Source organism: Periplaneta americana, chromosome 6 (assembly GCF_040183065.1).
Source record: "Periplaneta americana isolate PAMFEO1 chromosome 6, P.americana_PAMFEO1_priV1, whole genome shotgun sequence".
Lineage (NCBI taxonomy): Eukaryota > Metazoa > Arthropoda > Insecta > Blattodea > Blattidae > Periplaneta > Periplaneta americana.
Window position 1 is genome coordinate 104133556 of NC_091122.1, and position 18087 is coordinate 104151642.

General features: G+C 35.1%; 1 protein-coding gene across 2 annotated transcripts in view; it reads right to left on the reverse strand.

Moving 5' to 3' along the window:
- Positions 1–7497: 7497 nt before the first annotated feature.
- The window catches only part of LOC138701600 (ER degradation-enhancing alpha-mannosidase-like protein 2), a 29770-nt gene continuing 19180 nt past the window's right edge, over positions 7498–18087 (reverse strand). The window contains exons 9-11 of one of the 2 annotated variants that reach the window (XM_069828657.1): positions 15916–16071; positions 11242–11843; positions 7498–10664 (exon numbers count right to left, since the gene is read on the reverse strand). In XM_069828657.1, coding sequence (XP_069684758.1) covers positions 10431–10664; positions 11242–11843; positions 15916–16071 — 992 coding nt within the window. In that variant the 3' untranslated portion in view covers positions 7498–10430. Of the gene's footprint in view, positions 10665–11241; positions 11847–15915; positions 16072–18087 lie in introns of both variants that reach the window. The other variant, XM_069828656.1, reaches the window with a different exon arrangement.

Here is an 18087-nt window from a genome sequence, read left to right on the forward strand (position 1 = left end):
TGAGGGATAGAATTTGTTATTCTAAATGATTTATTTATTTACAGGACATAATAGTATAAATACATTTTCTATACAAGTTCACTAACTTTTTGGATACGGGCCAAATAGTAATGATATTTTAAAACTTACCATTGAAACTTCTCAAAATATTCCCACCTCAATGTTGAGCTCCTGCTGTTATGCTGTGAAATTCTTTTTCAGGCTTGAAAACCACTTTTCGTACAGTCTGTTCTTTACTATAGGAAACAAGAAAATATCACAGGGTTCCAGGTCGAGACTATAGAGAGACTGGGTGACAAGCATCACAGAGGTGCTCTCTAGAAAATTTTGAGTGGCATTGGCTGTTCTTCACGCACCTTTTGAAAAACTTTTGGGAGGCAGACTGTTGTGTACCATTATAAAGTATCTGTCTTTAACCCTGTAGAATTGTTGCAACGACTAATAAAGAAGAAAGTCACCATTTTCTTGCCCACAATTCTTCTTCTTTTAACTTTTGTTACTGGATCATATTGATAAATCTGCGTTTTGTCACCTGTTGTGATTTCAGAAACATGGTGACAGTCCTCATTGTTGTAACATTCATGCATTTCACAACACCATTTCACTCAAGCAACCTTTTGACTTTCAGTGGAGGTATGGGGGATGCCATTGGGATGACATTTTTCTGACCCTTAAATATTGGTATAATATTTGCGAGATACTCCCCAATCCAATTTTAAGGGATGCATCAATATTCTTGCATGTATCTTGTGGATCTTCTTGCAACATTTTCTCTACAGCTGCGATGTTTTCTTCAGTCACTACCATCAAAGCTCTTCTGCTCCTCTTTTCGCTTTAAGAGAAGTTCTGCTCTTCTTCAATTCTATAAATCAACTAAAAACTGTTGTTAGCAAAGGGAAAAGGTTCCCAAAAGCCTATGTAATTCTCTCAAGATGCTGCTATTGATTCAAACTCATTTTTAAATCGTACAAAATCATTGCATAGTAATGTTCTCATTTGAGCTCTGTTGTGCACGTGTAAAATACTACCACTTTCTTTCAGCCCTCACTATTAAGGGTATAAGAATAGAGGAGACAGATTATGTATACAAACTCGTAAAGGACTGGGTTATCACATAAGAAATTAGTCTAAATTTTTGTTTTCAATAGTTTACTTAAGTCCGGAAACTTTTTATGTAACCCTTCTAAAATGCACATATTTAAACTTTTGAATTTCCAGTCACTTATAAATTGTTGTGACTTAGGAGTAGCAATTTTAATAATGTGAAATTACGCTAAAAACGAAAAATATATGTAATTTTGCTTAACTATACAATCATTTTTCTTCTGAAAAACTGCCAGCAGTAAGTTCATATCTGCATCTTGAAACAACGAATTTGTGTCATAATTTTAAATTTCTGTGTGCATATTAATATAAATAAAATTTGATTTTCAATAGTAGGTTATGTGAAAAGAAATCCTTTTGCTTCTGTTCACAGAATTTACAAATAATTCTCATCCTGATTAAGTCCACTGTGAATACTTTTCAATTGTTTTTCAGGTAGCAGATTCGTCCCTCTGAATAATCTGTGTAAATTACTCTTGTAAAGTAAAGTACAATTTGTAATTAAGTAAATATGCAAAAATGCGTTATTATTTCGTTTATAATTAAGAAAGAAAATGTTTTCTGTTTCATACTTCAGAAATAAAATACCATTAATGTATATACGTGTACATATACTCAATGCTTTTTTTTTTCTGGTGGAACACGCTGGAACAGCATTCTTGCACTTTTTTTGTTGCATTTTTCATCATAGAACTTTTCTTTGAATTCCGCTTAGACCTTGAAAGTCTTAGTTGGATGAAAGGAAGGTTAAAAAAACAACAAAATTTCTGTGCACTGGACATTGATCATTTCCCCGTCTGCTATAAAATATTCTACACAGAGTTCTGTAAACAATTGTTTTGGCTGACCCGTCACTTTTTGGATTGTGATTGTTTTGATGATAAACTGATTAATGCTGCAGGTCAACACACAAGATGCAACTGAATTGTGACATTTTTCCAGATGTATTAGTAAGGAGATTAACTCGACAGGAAATCGACACAACTGCTCTCACTCGGCTGTTTTTGTAAATTAAGTTATGGCTCTTTTCTAGACGGAAGATTCCATTGTTTCCTATTTAATCCCAATATAAACCAAAAAATGAAGATCTTTGAGTTGTGCCATTTCTCCAGAGTACCGTCGATATGTAAGATAATCTTTTAAAGAACTGTATGTTCTGAAGAATTTCAATTGAAGAAGTGTCATCCTAATTTAGTTCATCTATCACTGATTTAAAATTTAAAAAATTGTTTGCATAATACACTATTGCATCTAACCATGTCCCCCAACAAGTAACTATGGGTTTAAGTGGAAGACCTGACTTTTTTACTTTGAAAAAATCGATTCTTGTTGGTGCTTCCACGAACACTTTTTTGAGATTAATTTGTTCACTTCAGAATATAAGAATATAACCTGCTCACATACTCTGTGTAATCTATGAACTGTATGTATAAATCTTTGAAAACACTTGCAGAAGAAATGTAGTTTCAAATTCAACATTTTTCACAGTCCCAATCCGATGCGTTGTTAAGTAAGTATACTTTCAAAGTAGTAAATCAACAATTCGCAGTTTTCTTTCACATTATTCACAATTCTAAAGGAGGAATTCCATCATGTTGGTGCATTTCTAGGTATTTTCTTCTTTGAATGTTCTGAAAGGGCCTGAGTGCATTCTGTGGATATAGAAAAGAATGGGCTTAATCCAGTCAAGGTTTTAAAAAAATGCGACACTCCTTTACATTCATGATACTCTGAAAAAGCACAAGATTTAGCACATGGCTGAAACAATGCACAGAGCCCTAGGATAAATTTCTTGCACTTTGGTTTGAAGTCCATCACTGCTGCACCATCATATGTCTGTGCAACCAATTTTTCCTTAATGTCAAAGGTTGTTAGGACTTCCATTAAATGTTTCAGGGATCCATTAGCAGATCTATCAGCATTCACATTGGAGAAGGAAATGAATCGCTCCTGGATCTCTGCAGACTGCTCAAGAATATATCTAAAACTAATAGCCAGCTGGGATTTTTTTCTGATGTCAGATGTCTCATATAACATAATTGCAACATGTTGGGCCTTAGAAATATCATCACTTATGGATGTCATCATTATGTTAGAGATAGTGTTTATTAGGTCATTTTGAATTTGATTGGAAGTGCCCGTAAATGTTGTAGCTAACTCTAAACGTTCTTGTAGAGTACTGTCATAGGTACTCAACAAATTCAAAACTTCAACATAATTGCCTTTATTATTTGAATTTTGACTTTCATTATGTCCTCTAAAATAAGATATTTCAGAATTTCTCTGTTCTTTCCAACCATTTCATTATGGCAGACAACATCTGCTCTCAATTGTTGATAAAGTTCAGTATCGATGCGAACATTCCCAAAACTGGTCAGTTGGAAAAGTAAACGCATACGAGCTTATGATTGTTCATGTTTTATAATGGCATAGGATAAGTTATTTAAATTGATGTAGCTCTCCTTATTCCATACATTTTTTCAGTACAAAACAAGCAAGGCCAACAATACAAACTGCAAAAAAAAAAAAAAAAAAAAAACTGTTGGTAGAGCATAACTGAAAAAAAAAGTCAAATGTTGTTTTTCTGTAATTTTCATGGTTTTTCCAGAAAAAATGTGAGTCTAACTTTTTTGGAAAAGAGAATAGACAATCATTATTTAGATTACTTTGCCCGGTATGTACAGATCTTGTATTTTATCTCTGCCTCTGTGCAAGTCACATTTGCGGTGAGGAGGTGAGGCGATGGGAGGAAAGATGTAATGCTTTTCAGTACGCTGATGCCCACATTGTAAGGTAAGCCACTTGAAATTTAATTGCCACTGACCGGGAGAGATATAATCTGAGATCTGTACACTGAAGCTGAGCCAGTCATTTATTATTCTCTTGTGTATTTGTATGTGTTGGGTACAAGGGCATTGCAATAACATTTACGTTCAGTCGAAATGTAAATAATTAAACTACTATCAATCTCAAAAACATGGTATTTTACAAATTAAAAATAAGATTATAAGAAATATTTAAATTTCACTAGATATTTTGTTCACTAGACTGATAATTATGTACTGCCTATATAATTTTGGCAATTTATATCGATTACACTCTGTATAACTTGTTAGCTTCATGTTCATCAATTAGTTTTTTTCATATTGATCTGTATTACAATATCTAAAATATTACTGCTCTTTCATGTTTGAATTTAAAATCCGGGAGTTTTGGCATAGGCCTTCTTGCATTTACAATTTCGCTTTTTCAGTGAAAGATCAGTAACCAAACGACTTCTTCAGAATTTCCTCTATAATGTTGCTATTTTCAAACATTATACAACACTTACATGAGACTTACACTTTCGCATTAATCATAAAACACTATTCACTTCTATTTTTGCACACCAATCACGTCTGAAAGCGCACCTAATAGACCAACATAATGAAGCAAATAACTGCATATAAAGAGCAAGCACGCATGTGCCAGAAGCCAATGAGACAAGATAAAGACAAGATAACAATTGTACCCTTAAATATATTAATATTAAAATAGCCTGGGTAGGTACAGCATACTTAGCCCATCCTGAATGCATGCCACTGTACACAACACTGATGATTTGTATGACTACTGCTTTTTCCTATATGGGTGGTATGCTATGCTATGCTGATTATTCCAAATTAAATTATATATTTTAAGCAATTGAACTTTTGCTTTGATGCTTAAGTTTATTAGGAATTCTCCATGGATTTGATTAGGACCTGGACTTTTTCTTTTCTTTATTAATGATAGAGCTTGATTCAGTTCTGCTAGTAATAAGTCTTCATTGAACAGTTATTACTGCTTATAGCTAGCGATAAGATATAAACATGAGCACACTATATGCTATAATAATGTTTCATCAGAAACATTTTCTATAAGATGGCCAAGAGGATGGATCCAGAGGGATTGTTATTGTTTGCCCTGGCTTTAAAACAGAAGTGGAAGAACTGGATTCATGAAATTTATATAATCGTTTTCTTTCTGCCATAAACATTCAAAGATGGTACATGGGAAGGCCTGAAAAAGGGGAGGGTTGACAAATATCGAGATAACCCACCTCAAAATCCAGATCAGTCGTGGGACCAAGTTCTTGCTACCTGGGGAGATCTCGCTGAGGACCAGAACTATTTCCGTGATGTGTGGACTCAGTGCCCCAAAGATGTCAGGCAGTGATAGATGCCGGTAGCATGTGGACAAAGTATTAGATCCACATGTGTATTTTTTTATTATTCTTTCATTTGTTTGTCTTTGTTTTATTTCGGTAAGAAAATTGATCTCCCAAGAGTTTTTATTATCCTAGTCAAGCCAGAATTGGGAAATAATTCGTTCCACTATAAAATAAAATGAAGAGAGGTAACATGTATAAAAATTAGTTACATGAATAAAAAAAGGTTAATTGGTCGGGAATCGAACACAGGTCCCGGAGACCACAAGCCAGCACACTACTAACTGCTTCACTGGAGAGTCATTAGTAGGGGGCGGATGTTGATGAAAAGTCATCTTATTTTTCACATTAGGACGATGCCTATTAATATAGAAATCCTTTCTATGTTAATATCAATGTAAAAAAGTAATTTCTTATATTGCATTTTTTTAAGTTTTTGAATTAATAGGTCATTTTTTTCGGAATTTTTTTGTCATTTTTAATACTTTGAAGAACTTTTAGATCATTTGAAATGCATTTTACTTTCTTCTTTACCGATAGGTCTGTTAAATCATTTTCTAAGCAAATAAATCACTAATAATTACCTACTGAGTAAGTGAATAACAGTAAAGTTTGAGTTTTATAGTTTGGAACAGAATCTAAAGTCCATCCCTCATTCCACTGAAGGTTTCACTTAACACAAAGGAAGTAATATAAAATGCTTGACAGCAGCTTAGTTTAAGTGAGAACTTTGACCGCTACTGTTCTTTTGTCGGTATGAGGGTGTCTTTAGAATTTATGTTTGGAAGGGGGGAAACTTTCACCATGTCCTGGACAGCACATGTGTCCTCAACATGGTTCGGAAGAGATGTCTACTGTAATAGTATTTTTAACACACACATTCCAAGAATGCACGCTGCTCCCACAATTTGTTTTATCATTCACACTCCCTCATCTGGAAAATCTGGTACAAAAGTGAAGCGCGGAATGAGGAGACGGAGATTGAAGGCACTGATATGGACCACCCCTGATTGAAACACATTGTAAACCCTCATTAAAATCTATAATTTTCCCTTAAGGCCTTAATTTTGTTACATGTTCTTTTCCTTTATCTTAGCCAAATTCCATGAAGTTGCCTCCTTTCTCAGAGATTTGCAGGGCAGTCATTGAAACATGGTGACTCATTTTTAAGAAGTTGTGGTGCAAGTACTGTGAATAATATTTAAATGTCATTTTCCTTTAATTTTATGTCATTTTTCCATTAGTTTAAGGGCATTTTAATGATCATTTTAAGTAGATTTTTAGGTCATCAACATCTGCGCCCTAGTCATTAGGTAAGCAGCGTGACAAGACAATAAGTATCAACTTGAAGTCTAGAGAGACAGCGCACATATAAACATACTCATGTAAATCGCTGTCAAAACTTCAACATTTCCACTACCGAGACATAACAAAACTTTTTTCTAATATTGTACACGATTTGCGATATAGTAGAATGTGGTTTCGTAGAAAGATTTCTGATATAGTTATGAAAAATTCATTGATCGCAGTTATTTATTCGTAATGAGCCATTACTTATTGTTCATTAAATTTTAAGAAAATTTGGTTGGTGAACAGCTCGCATTTTAGTGAATCATTAAATATTTTAATGTTAACTAGTTAATGTTTCATTTGGACTGATTTACTCAAGCTTTGTGAAACCGGCCATAAGTGTCTGTCTTGATGTTTTGGTTTGTGTGTTTATGTAAAAACTGTTGAATTTTTCAGCTATAGCTTGATAAAGCCTGTTTTTCCATCTTTAGTTCTTGATGGGAAGTTCGCCATATTGTAACTCTCTTAGCATTAATCAGTGCACCACGAAGACATGGAGTTGGCCACACTCTGGAATAAATATTTACTGAGAAAAAATGTGGGAAATTACTTTCTGGGCCGAGTAATATTTTACAGCACAAAAGTCCACACCTATGGAGTAACGGTCAGCGTGTCTGACTGCGAAACCAGGTGTCCCGGGTTCGAATCCCGGTCGGGGCAAGTTACCTGGTTGAGGTTTTTCCGAGGTTTTCCCTCAACCCAATACGAGCAAATGCTGGGTAACTTTCGGTGCTGGACCCCGGACTCATTTCACCAGCATTATCACCTTCACATCATTCAGATGCTAAATAACCTTGATGTTGATACGCGTCGTAAAATAACCCAATAAAATAAAATAAATACAGCACAAAAAATGTAACTTACTGATGTCAATTTAATATTTTTATTATATTACATTCTGTTACAACAATAATTTAGATTTGTGGCAAGAATTATTCTTCACTTTGATTAGTGTGTAGAGCAACATCATGTACAGATACAGAATTAAAATTTAGAGTGAGACTTGTTGGGAGTACACCTGTATGTATGTAGGCAAGAATTTCGCACTACTGTCCACAAGTAGCATATATACAGGGACTTCGTTTACTGCACATGCGCAATATGTTGTTAAGCGAAACATATAATATGAGCGCTTCAAATTTTATTTCCGTATCTGTACTATATTACACAGACTAGATGTCACATCCCTAAAAGATTTTTTTTCTTTCAAAAAATAAACTAGTGTTAGTGACTGGTAAATCCGACCCTAGAACTTGGAGAAGTTAGGGGTGAAAATTGCTCCCCACCCACCACACGCTTCAGTCGCAAGAGTTCGTAAGTCAGTTTATGGTTGTCAGGTGGTCAGATCCTCAGTCTTGCCTTCCTGCCTGCCTGTGTGTTGTACGTGTTGAAAACATTTGGTCTGGTGATCTTTCGCTTTCGCGTCCTGTAATATATTACTACAGACGTGGACAAATTATTAACAAAATTGACGATTTTTATGATATTTTGTTTACAAAATTTGACTTTTCAATTTAGACTACAGTTGACAATTTTGGATATTTCCATCATTACAGTAGAGAGAAATATGCAAAAATGTCAACTGTAGTTTAAATTGAGGAGTCAAGTTTTGTAAAAATATATAATAAAAATCTTCAATTTTGCTAATAATTTGTAAATTAGCAAAAATGTCAACTGCATTGAAGAGTCAAATTTTGTAAAAATATAAAACAAAAATCTTCAGTTTTGCTAATAATTTGGAAATATCCAAAATGTCAGCTGTAGTCCAAATTCAAGAATCGAATTTTGTAAAAATATACAATAAAAATCTTCAGTTTTGCTAATAATTTGTAAATATGCGAAAATATCAAATGTAGTCCAAATTGAGGAGTTAAATTTTGAAAAATATACAACACAAATCTTCAATTTTGCTAATAATTTGGAAATACACAAAAATGTCAACTGTAGTCTAAATTGAAGAATCATATTTTGTAAAAATATATAATAAAAATGTTCAATTTTGCTAATAATTTGTCCACGTCTGTAGCTCTTTAGTTTTTGTTATAACAATTTAGTTTAGTTAGTGTGTTCTTCTTTATAATTGTTTCAAGTTTTTAGTTATAATAAATGTCGCCTTGGACTTACTCATTCGGTGTTAACATCTGACTCCCTCTGCCTAGTTTGAAAGCGGGAACCTGATTTCAATGCCAAGCCTGATTTGATAATTACTGATGATGACACGTAATGAACTTCTTCGTTACTTTAGCCCTTTGTCCATTTCTTAATGATTCAAGGGAGTCTCGCTATCCTTCGGCAGGTCTTCGTACACAACTTCTTTCTTTGTCTTGTTTTATCTCCACCTTAACCGACTCAACAAGCCAACGAGATGTAGGGGATGACATATCTCTCACAATACAGGACCATTGTGGAGACATTACAGGACAAGTGCAAGACCTACCGAGTCCTATGGCACAGAGATAAATTTCACCCCCATCAGGAATGGAACCACGGACTGCCTAGTTGGGAAGCACACGTTGTCGTAACTGCGGACCCTACACTTCTTTCTTGTGAAAATTTATTGCTAGCTACTTTCACAACGCGACTTCTTAAAAGTATTTTTATTCTATTTTTACAACAAAGTGCTGGCTGGCACTTTCTCTTAATTTGCAGTTAGCTTATCGAAACAATTTTGAAATTACTGAAGAGTGTGATTAACTCGCAATTTATTAAAGGAGTATGTTAATTCATTTACAGCTGTTGAAAGGACTGCGACTAGATTGGCATAACGTTTTCCCGTTACTAATTAAACTACATAATAGCGAACTAGCATTTACTATTTAGCTGTAGTTATAGTCATTTTCAGAATACCCTCAGATCGCTTTAATGTGTATTTGCTATTTGATATACCTATTACATTTAGGACACTGCAGTCCTAAGTTTCCAATATTGCTTTAATTACCATCCATCACAAATGTTTGATGAAATAGTTAATTTCGGCGAACTAATGTACATAGTAATTTACCAGGGTCTTAGAAATCTTTTCAAACTTATTTTCCTTCTGATTTTGTCAGAAATATGCAATGTGAATTCGTCTCTTTCTTGCAATATGTCATTTTGGTTAATGTTTGAATTCCGACATTTCTCGTGTGATTTAGCTAAGTGTATCCAACTGTTCATATAGTGCTGTTTTTTTTAAACAGCGCCCTTTTTTCGTAACAGAAAATAAGCAAGTAATATGTAATAGTAAATAAAATATTTGAACAGGTTAATGTGTTCAGTTAATGGGATGGCTGTTATCAAATACAGCTAAAACGGTTTCTGAGGCTAATATAATTGAAGCAACACCATCATGATTCACCGGTGAGTAATATGTTTTCTTTATCAATAGTGGCAGTAGCAGGGCAGTTTCTTCTCTACCCTATACCTCTGTTTGTCACGTGTTTGTTGACAGCGTGCGGACTGTTAGAAGTGGAGTGGGTGAAATTCGTTACAGGGCCGGATTTACCAGTCACCAACAATACTTTTGTATTACAGCCTTTCATTTCAGTTGCCCAACATTGTTTTTTATTATTTAACTGCTGAATAGGGAGAGAGAAAACATTATAAACAACATTAAACAATATGAAAATAACTAGTTTTCCATGTTAACAAAATTATACCAAAAATTATTTGTGTCATATTTTGGTTCTTAAATCTGTGAATAAGAAAAAGTGCCGCCAATATTGAGTATAATATGGTATTTCAGGATATTTCTATTACATACTCAATATCATTGTCCGTAATCACAAACATACGAAATGAGGTCACACTATGAAGGTCCAAATATTTCCCCTGACATTGATAATCGCTGCAGAAATGGTTGAGCTGCACATGAGAGCAACTGGTAATCCTGTTCCCATGATGCATTACTCTTATATTTTGCTTCAGTGCGCAGTCTTTCTAATAAAGATTGTGGATCAAACTGGAGTGTGGATGGAGTCACTGTTGTTGATAAGAGGTGAGCCATGAATGCTGGCAGGCCAGACTGGTCGTCAGATGTCCCCTGGAAGATATTACATAGTAACAGATTGGACATGTAGCATGAATAGAACAAATCAGAAATGATTATATTATTTTGGTTATAAGGAAGAAAGACTCTTCATTGATGCTGATGTCAGCTACAGCAATATCTCTTGCAGCACATGTGAACTGGACACATGAAAATTGCAGCTTGTGTCTTGCAATTCAAACAATGCCGCGAGTATTTTCAATCAACTTCATGCACGAAACAAATATGATGTAAGACGTTCTGGCTGCATGCATATATGTTTGCAAACTGTTTGTTACTCCTAGACGTTTATTAAATATCTGTATTCTTTATAAATTTGTTTTACTGTTAAAGACTCATAAATTGTGTGTTCTTTATACAACAGTGCACAGGTGTGACTTTTACAAGCGAAGGTACTTATGAAAGGTTGCATTTCTTTTCATTGCAAAATTTTTATGTTGAGAATATCATAAATGTAGTATAGAAAAAATAATGCAGATTCGTGTTTAGTTAAATTTACAAATCCTCAATTCTCCATGTGGCATATGCAAGAATTGTATTTCACTGTGGTCACAACAGAAATGTGACTTACCTCATCTACTGCTTGGTCCTCCAGTTGTACTGATGCATCCGATTCCGCTGTGACGTCACCCCCCATGTTTGCCTTATCTGAAAGATTCTGTTGTATAAGAGAGCTGTCGAACAATTTGTCAGGGTCTCTGCCCTCATCATCTGCATAGTCTCTCACTGCATACACTCTGTCACTGTCATCAGCTCGATACTCAAGAATATCATTGGATACTGTTGTAGAAGGATTGGGGTGCTCCTTCATGTGTTCAGACTGAGAACCACTGGCTTGGTCTACTGTCGACTCCTTGCTGCTTGCATTTGTCTCTAGTGAAAAATCCTCAGATCGGTTTTTTGATATACTGATGTTAGCAACATTTACACCATGTTGTACATCTGGGTTATGATTATTTGGTGTTTCTTCAGGCCCATCTTCTGGAGCAGATAAGCGGATCACATCAATAGCTCCACCCATGTCCGATACCAGTTCCTCAGTGTCGTCAGTTTTCATGAATTTCTGAGCGTTTGACTTCGAGTCTGGAGTCTTGACTTCTGGTGTGTATGGGGGAACAAGTGGTACAATATCTTCAGTCCGTTCAAAGTTCAGGTGCTCTGCCTTGGATGTTTCTGCTACAGAACAACATAAACATTATTAATCTTACTAATAAAAACTCTATATACAGATGTTTAATTGTCTTATACTTATACAATGAGTAGCTCGTTTATACGTCATGTGTAAATTCCTTACTAATAATCATTACATACGTCGTGTATAACAGTATAACTGTTGCACAGCTACGTCATTACTTCGTTACGAAAGGTAAGCAAGCATATCTGAGGTTCTCTGTTGCATCCGGTAGAGTGCTCTAGTGTGGCGTGATAAGTATCGATAGTACAACTGGCTCTAATCAATTACTACACTATATTTTGGTCAGAGAGTGCAAGCTACAGCAATATTATTCTAATTGATCTGTGCACTTTGGTTTTTTGTTCTGTGGTTACAATGCAACCATCATCATAAAATGACAGTCGATACGAACAGCTGTTAGAAGGACGGCCATTTTTTCTCTATATACAATGCTTAAACAAGGGGTTTCATGTATATAACTACTGCAAAGCAATTCCCATTGTACAGTTACAGCCTGTTTGTACATCCATCACTTATGCATGGTTTATTAGTAAAGTTTTCTGTCTCAACTCTGCATAAGTCTCGTATAAGAACTATACACGGTTTATTAATAAGACTGTAAAAGTATGAACATTCAGAGTGATGTAAACTCGTTTAAATTTTCAAAAACTTGTTTTATGGCCAGTTTCTAACATGAAGGATAATATTGTACAGAGTATGGTAACATAAAAGCCTCGATGATAGCAGATGGGGCTGGCCAGTCAGATACAAATTTTTCTCTCTGTAATGTTCATGATAATAGACAGGTGAACACTAGAAATGATAAGGGTGAGACCCACTTCCTCAACTTGGGTTTGGTCATTCAGTCTGGTCTATCTCAGTAGTACTGTTTCCTGTACATTGTGATGTTGAATCTCAACTAGGTCATCTGCAAAATAAACGTGAACATCAATGTGATCCATCCATCAACACATCTGGAACTGACTTCTGGAAACTGCTTTGACCAGAACTTTACCAATTGCTGCGAAACTAGGCTCTCAAGTTTTGTTTCTTTTCGCAAATACCTACATAATACGAAGTTGTGTTTCCATCACTGAAGCATGTGAAATCTAAAACCAGAAACAGACTTTCAGATGCCGTGTTATCACATATTCTTCGAGTGACAACCCCACAAAAATAATTTATTTCCCATAATAGGGATACAATGTCGTCATTAAACAGTGTATGTAGAAGAATTTAGACTTAGATTTCAGTTATTTAGTGACGACCATAAAAACCATGGTCAACAATGTTTTTGTGCTCATTACTGCTGAAAAAGAATAATTTTTCTATTAATATTTAAATTTGGGCCTTGAGAGGTATTAAGTTCACAACCCTGCTCTAAACAATAATAGACAAACAACCCACCAAGAATATCGTCAGGAGAGATGGTTGCTTGCTTAGTTGCAAAGGAGAGGGGTGGATTATAATACCGCTATGAGTAAGGCTGCTCTTCGGGATTAATTAATTATTAAACATAATGTGTACAACTTACAGCCATTTTTTATTTGTTCTGAAGACCTGGCTCGGGACCTCGCAGACTGAGAGTAACTGTTAAGTATTCATTGGCTGGTCATGATAATATCTTTGAAAAATATTGGAGTGCAAGAGGTCAAATGACTTTATTGTCAACGCCTGGCATTAGAAAACAACAACAACTGTTGAGTATTGGTGGAATGATGATAACAGTGAGGGGAAACGAGAGAACCCGAAGAAAAACCCCTCTTTTGCTTTGTCCATCACAAATATCTCCATGACCCAGATAGGCATCAAACCCGGGTCACCACAGTTGAAGACAGACTAACCACTCAGCTATAGGCGAGGTGAGCCTCGATAAACCCAAAACAAAGGAATAAGAGATAGAAAAACTTTTTGAAAGCACATGGTCATAGAGTTCTTTATTTACCTCCTTATTATAACTGTGATCTTAGTACGATTGAGTTGGCCTGTGGTAAGGTCAAACAATACATTTGAGCACACAATATAATGGGAGACATTACTTTATCTAACTTAGAAATCTTGACAATTAAAACTTCCTGCTGTGATAGCAACAGATTGGACTAGTACTGCAGACACATCACTGCATTGGAGAAACAATACTACAGAAGTTCGAGCGAATGAATGCTGCCATTGACGAAATAATTAATTTTGGACTAACCGACAATGATGATGATGGCAGCAAGATTTTGCCTGATTGTAAATTAATGTAGAGTAAACTGAAATAAATCTGTAAACATTGTTACAGTATAAGTAATGTATACAGTATAATGTACAGAAATAAGTATATAGTAACTCCACCATAGCCGATCCTCAGCCCGGATGAGAGAGCAGAAAGGTACACACGACTATATTTAAATGCTTACTCATTACAGGTTAATTAAGATCTATTACGAAATCAAATTCTTCTCTGAAAACTGGAGTGTCGTGAGAAGATACCTAATTTCATACTGTCAGTGGCTGAGTAAAGTAGAGAGTCCTGCAATGATAGGACCAGTGCTTTCAAATCCAGTTTAATATTATCCTCCCATTTACATCTCGGCCTCCTCAAAGGTCTTTTTCCCTCAAGTCTCCGAACTAACACTTTATACGCATTTCTGGATTCACCATACATGCTACATGCCCTGTCCATCTCAAACATCTGGATTTAATGTTCCTAATTACGTCAGGTGAAGAACACAATGCATGCAGTTCTGCATTGTGTAACTTCCTCCATTCTCCTGTAACTTCATTCCTCTTAGGGCAAATATTTTCCTAAGCACTTTAGTCTCGAACACCTTTAACCTCTGTTCCTCTCTCAAAATTAGAATCCAAGCTTCACAATCATACAGAACAATTGGTAATATAACTGTTTTATAAATTCTAACTTTCAGTTTTTTTGAAAGCAGACTAGATGACAAAAGCTTCTCAACCGAATAATAGTAGGCATTTCCCATATTTATTCTGCATTTAATTTCTTCTCGAGTGTCATTTTTATTTGTTACTGTTGCTCCAAAATATTTGAATTTTTCTACTTCTTCAAAGTATTAATTTCAAATTTTTATATTTCCATTTCGTACCATGTTCTGCTCACGAGACATAATCATATACTTTGTCTTTTCGGGATTTACTTCCAAACCTATCTCATTACTTGCTTCAAGTAAAATTCCCGTGTTCTTCCTAATAGTTTGTGGATTTTCTCTTAACAAATTCACAACATCCACATAAACAAGCAGCTGATGTAACCTGTTCAATTCCAAATCCTGTCTGTTTCCCTGGACTTTCCTAATGGCATATAGATAGGTAAATGCCATAATACTAATTGCTTTCTTTATGTAAGCCTTCTTTCTTAAGCTGGATGGATAATAGAGATGGTAGAAATGCTGCATTCTTGTTTTGGATTGGATTAATATGAATCTGCATTTTCATACTTCAAGCTAATGAAGATAAAACATAACTCCAGTTTAACGGATCTGCATTTGAAAAGTTCCTTGAGCCTGGCACTGTCACAATATATGTCTGATTTTGAAAGCCTGGTAGATGATATATAGCCACAATCTTCCCATTAACATGGTACAGTAATCTTAAAATATTGCGTCATTTGTTCTCTCAACCTGTATTTGTATTAATTAAAAAATACATTAATAAATGTAGTAGCTCACAGCGCTTAACGGGAAAAGGTAGATCACAGCATGAAACAAGTTGGCCAGGCCTGGCCTATATGAAGTTTTGCTACAATGATAGTAACAAAGTTCAGCCAAATACGAATGCTGTAAAAAATTAGGCGAAATGATAACTGAAACTCTAAAATACTGTAGCAGTGCTTAAGTGACATGAACATTTCACAGAAAGTAGGGATAATTTTGTGATGGTGCACATACTGGTTGTCTAACTGCAATACTAGTGTTGTTCTATTGATTCTAAAAAACGTTTTTCATGGCCTGTATTAATTTTTGCACAAATGTATCATAACTGAGGGAGATCACTTTGAAAATGGATATATGTACACAACGAGCAAAATATGTCCAAGAAATAATCATAAAAGATATATCTTACTGCGTGATGGTTGGGTAGGCTTTCGTGACCTACGGCTCACAGGCAGTGGATCTCCCCTCAGAGTTCCAGAATCAAGAGTTGACATCACACCTTGCACGTCAGCTTGACGATGTCCACTGCAGCAGTGAAGGGCACCTGGATCTATCGGATGTGCCTCTGAAATACATAACATTAATCAGTCTCAAACCAAAATTTAGTCTTCAAACTCCTCTCGAGATCTCAGAATAAAGAGTTTCTATGTTCAGACTAATTTACAGGAGGAATTAAAATGGTTTACTATCCCATATGATATCAATTAAAGAGTTTTAGATAATCTGTTAGCAAGACTTACGTCTGCAGAAGGAATTGGTTTGTTACTGTAAACAGCAAAGTTTTGTCGACAGGATCTTACTCTACATAATATATGCTTCTACGTATTGTTGCTTTCATTACTCCCGTCATCAATAATTACATGCAAGTATTTTTTTTTCGCAGTGCTATATTCACTGCAACAAAAGACATTTCAGTTCTGGTCTGTGTTTGAAGAAAGTAAAACAGGTCTTTGAACCAATGAAAATGATGAGTGATTTATCATTTTATTTTTGCTTCTTCCTACTTGTTTCAACTTCATGGAAGTTATTCCGTATATTCCTGCTGATTTTGTACAGTTTTGGACTAGTTAAGATTTTGATGAAGTCAGTTTCTTCAGTGAAGTTAAACCGTTTCTTTAGTTTGTTCTTGTGAGGATTTTGTATAGAACATTCTAATAGTGTGTGTATGTATTTCAGAGTTTCAGTTCCAGTCAGACAAACTTTTCACTTGAAAGGCAGCCATTTAATTTTGCTACAATATTCGATTGTGTCAAGATCTTTCACACGCTGCAAATTAAGAGACATGAACCCTACAGGTTTATTTCCTTCCTGTAGGAAGTCATACTATATAGATTTTCTTGTCCAAAAAATGTATAGCCCTGAGGCTGGGTTTGAACCCGTAAACCTCAGATATAGGCTGCGTAGTCACCAACTGGTGTTAAGTCAGAAATTATCGAAATTGAGTAGTAGTGCCATGGTATTCTCCATATGGAGAATTATTAATTTGACAAGTGAAGTAAGTTCATAGTACATAAATCTACCAACAAAGCACGTTAGAAGTTCATTTTCATCTCACGTTTGTGTCTAATGAAGTAAGTCAGCTACTTGTGATGCATTCAGACAGTTCAGTCTATGCGTTACTCCATCACATACTGTATATTTCAGCATCAATAGAAGGACTTGCTGCTAGAATTTTAAAAATGTAAGGAATGCAAAACCCTGTTTTTCTTAGGACAGGATTTTTAGACTTACACCACTTGACGAGCAAACAGGCCATATGATAACCATTAGATACAGAGGACAATACTGGACCACGTTAAATACTGTCTACTTTTTTTCAATATACAGAGCGTAAACAGATTAACTTTGAGGAATGATAGATCACACAGAGAGGATGCACAAATTAAATTTGATTATCTATGCATGTTCTGACAATTTACAATAGCTGTTCAAATTCCATGCCCTGTACCTCATTACATTTTTTACACCTTTGCAGCATTGATTGTCCAATTCTGTTGAGCATGGCAGGGTTGTGTTGGATTTATTGGATGATAAGACGAACTGAAGATGCATCACACAGAACAACAAGTCTATATATATGGGGCATTTCACTGTCACACTGTCACTGTGGGACAGTTGCTTACAATTTTATTTTGAAATAATTACTCTAACATCTAGTAAAATGGTTTCAAAAAAATTTGGCTTGTTATGAGACTTAGCAGGACACTTCAGGAGATTCAGAGTGCATTTAGACTCTTAGTGGAAGCACTATTACTGGGGTTACTTAATTATTATCGAAGTCCACCATCATATTGCTTTTGTACTATCGAAATTCAGCTAAACTATCAATGTTAAAAATTTGACAAATTTGTTATGTTTTCATTGTGAAGTTTGCTTATCGACTAGACCATTCAGATTAACTTCTTGCTCTTCAACAGAGTAGAATTTACTTTTAACTGTGTTGTCACGTTTGGGACATCAGCTGTCACGTATGGGACTTGTGCACTAAACTATGAAAAATGAAATCAAGAACATGGTTTCTTGGCATTCTCAAAGCATTTAGTTAGACAGCAACACATTTAACATATAACAAACAAAAGTG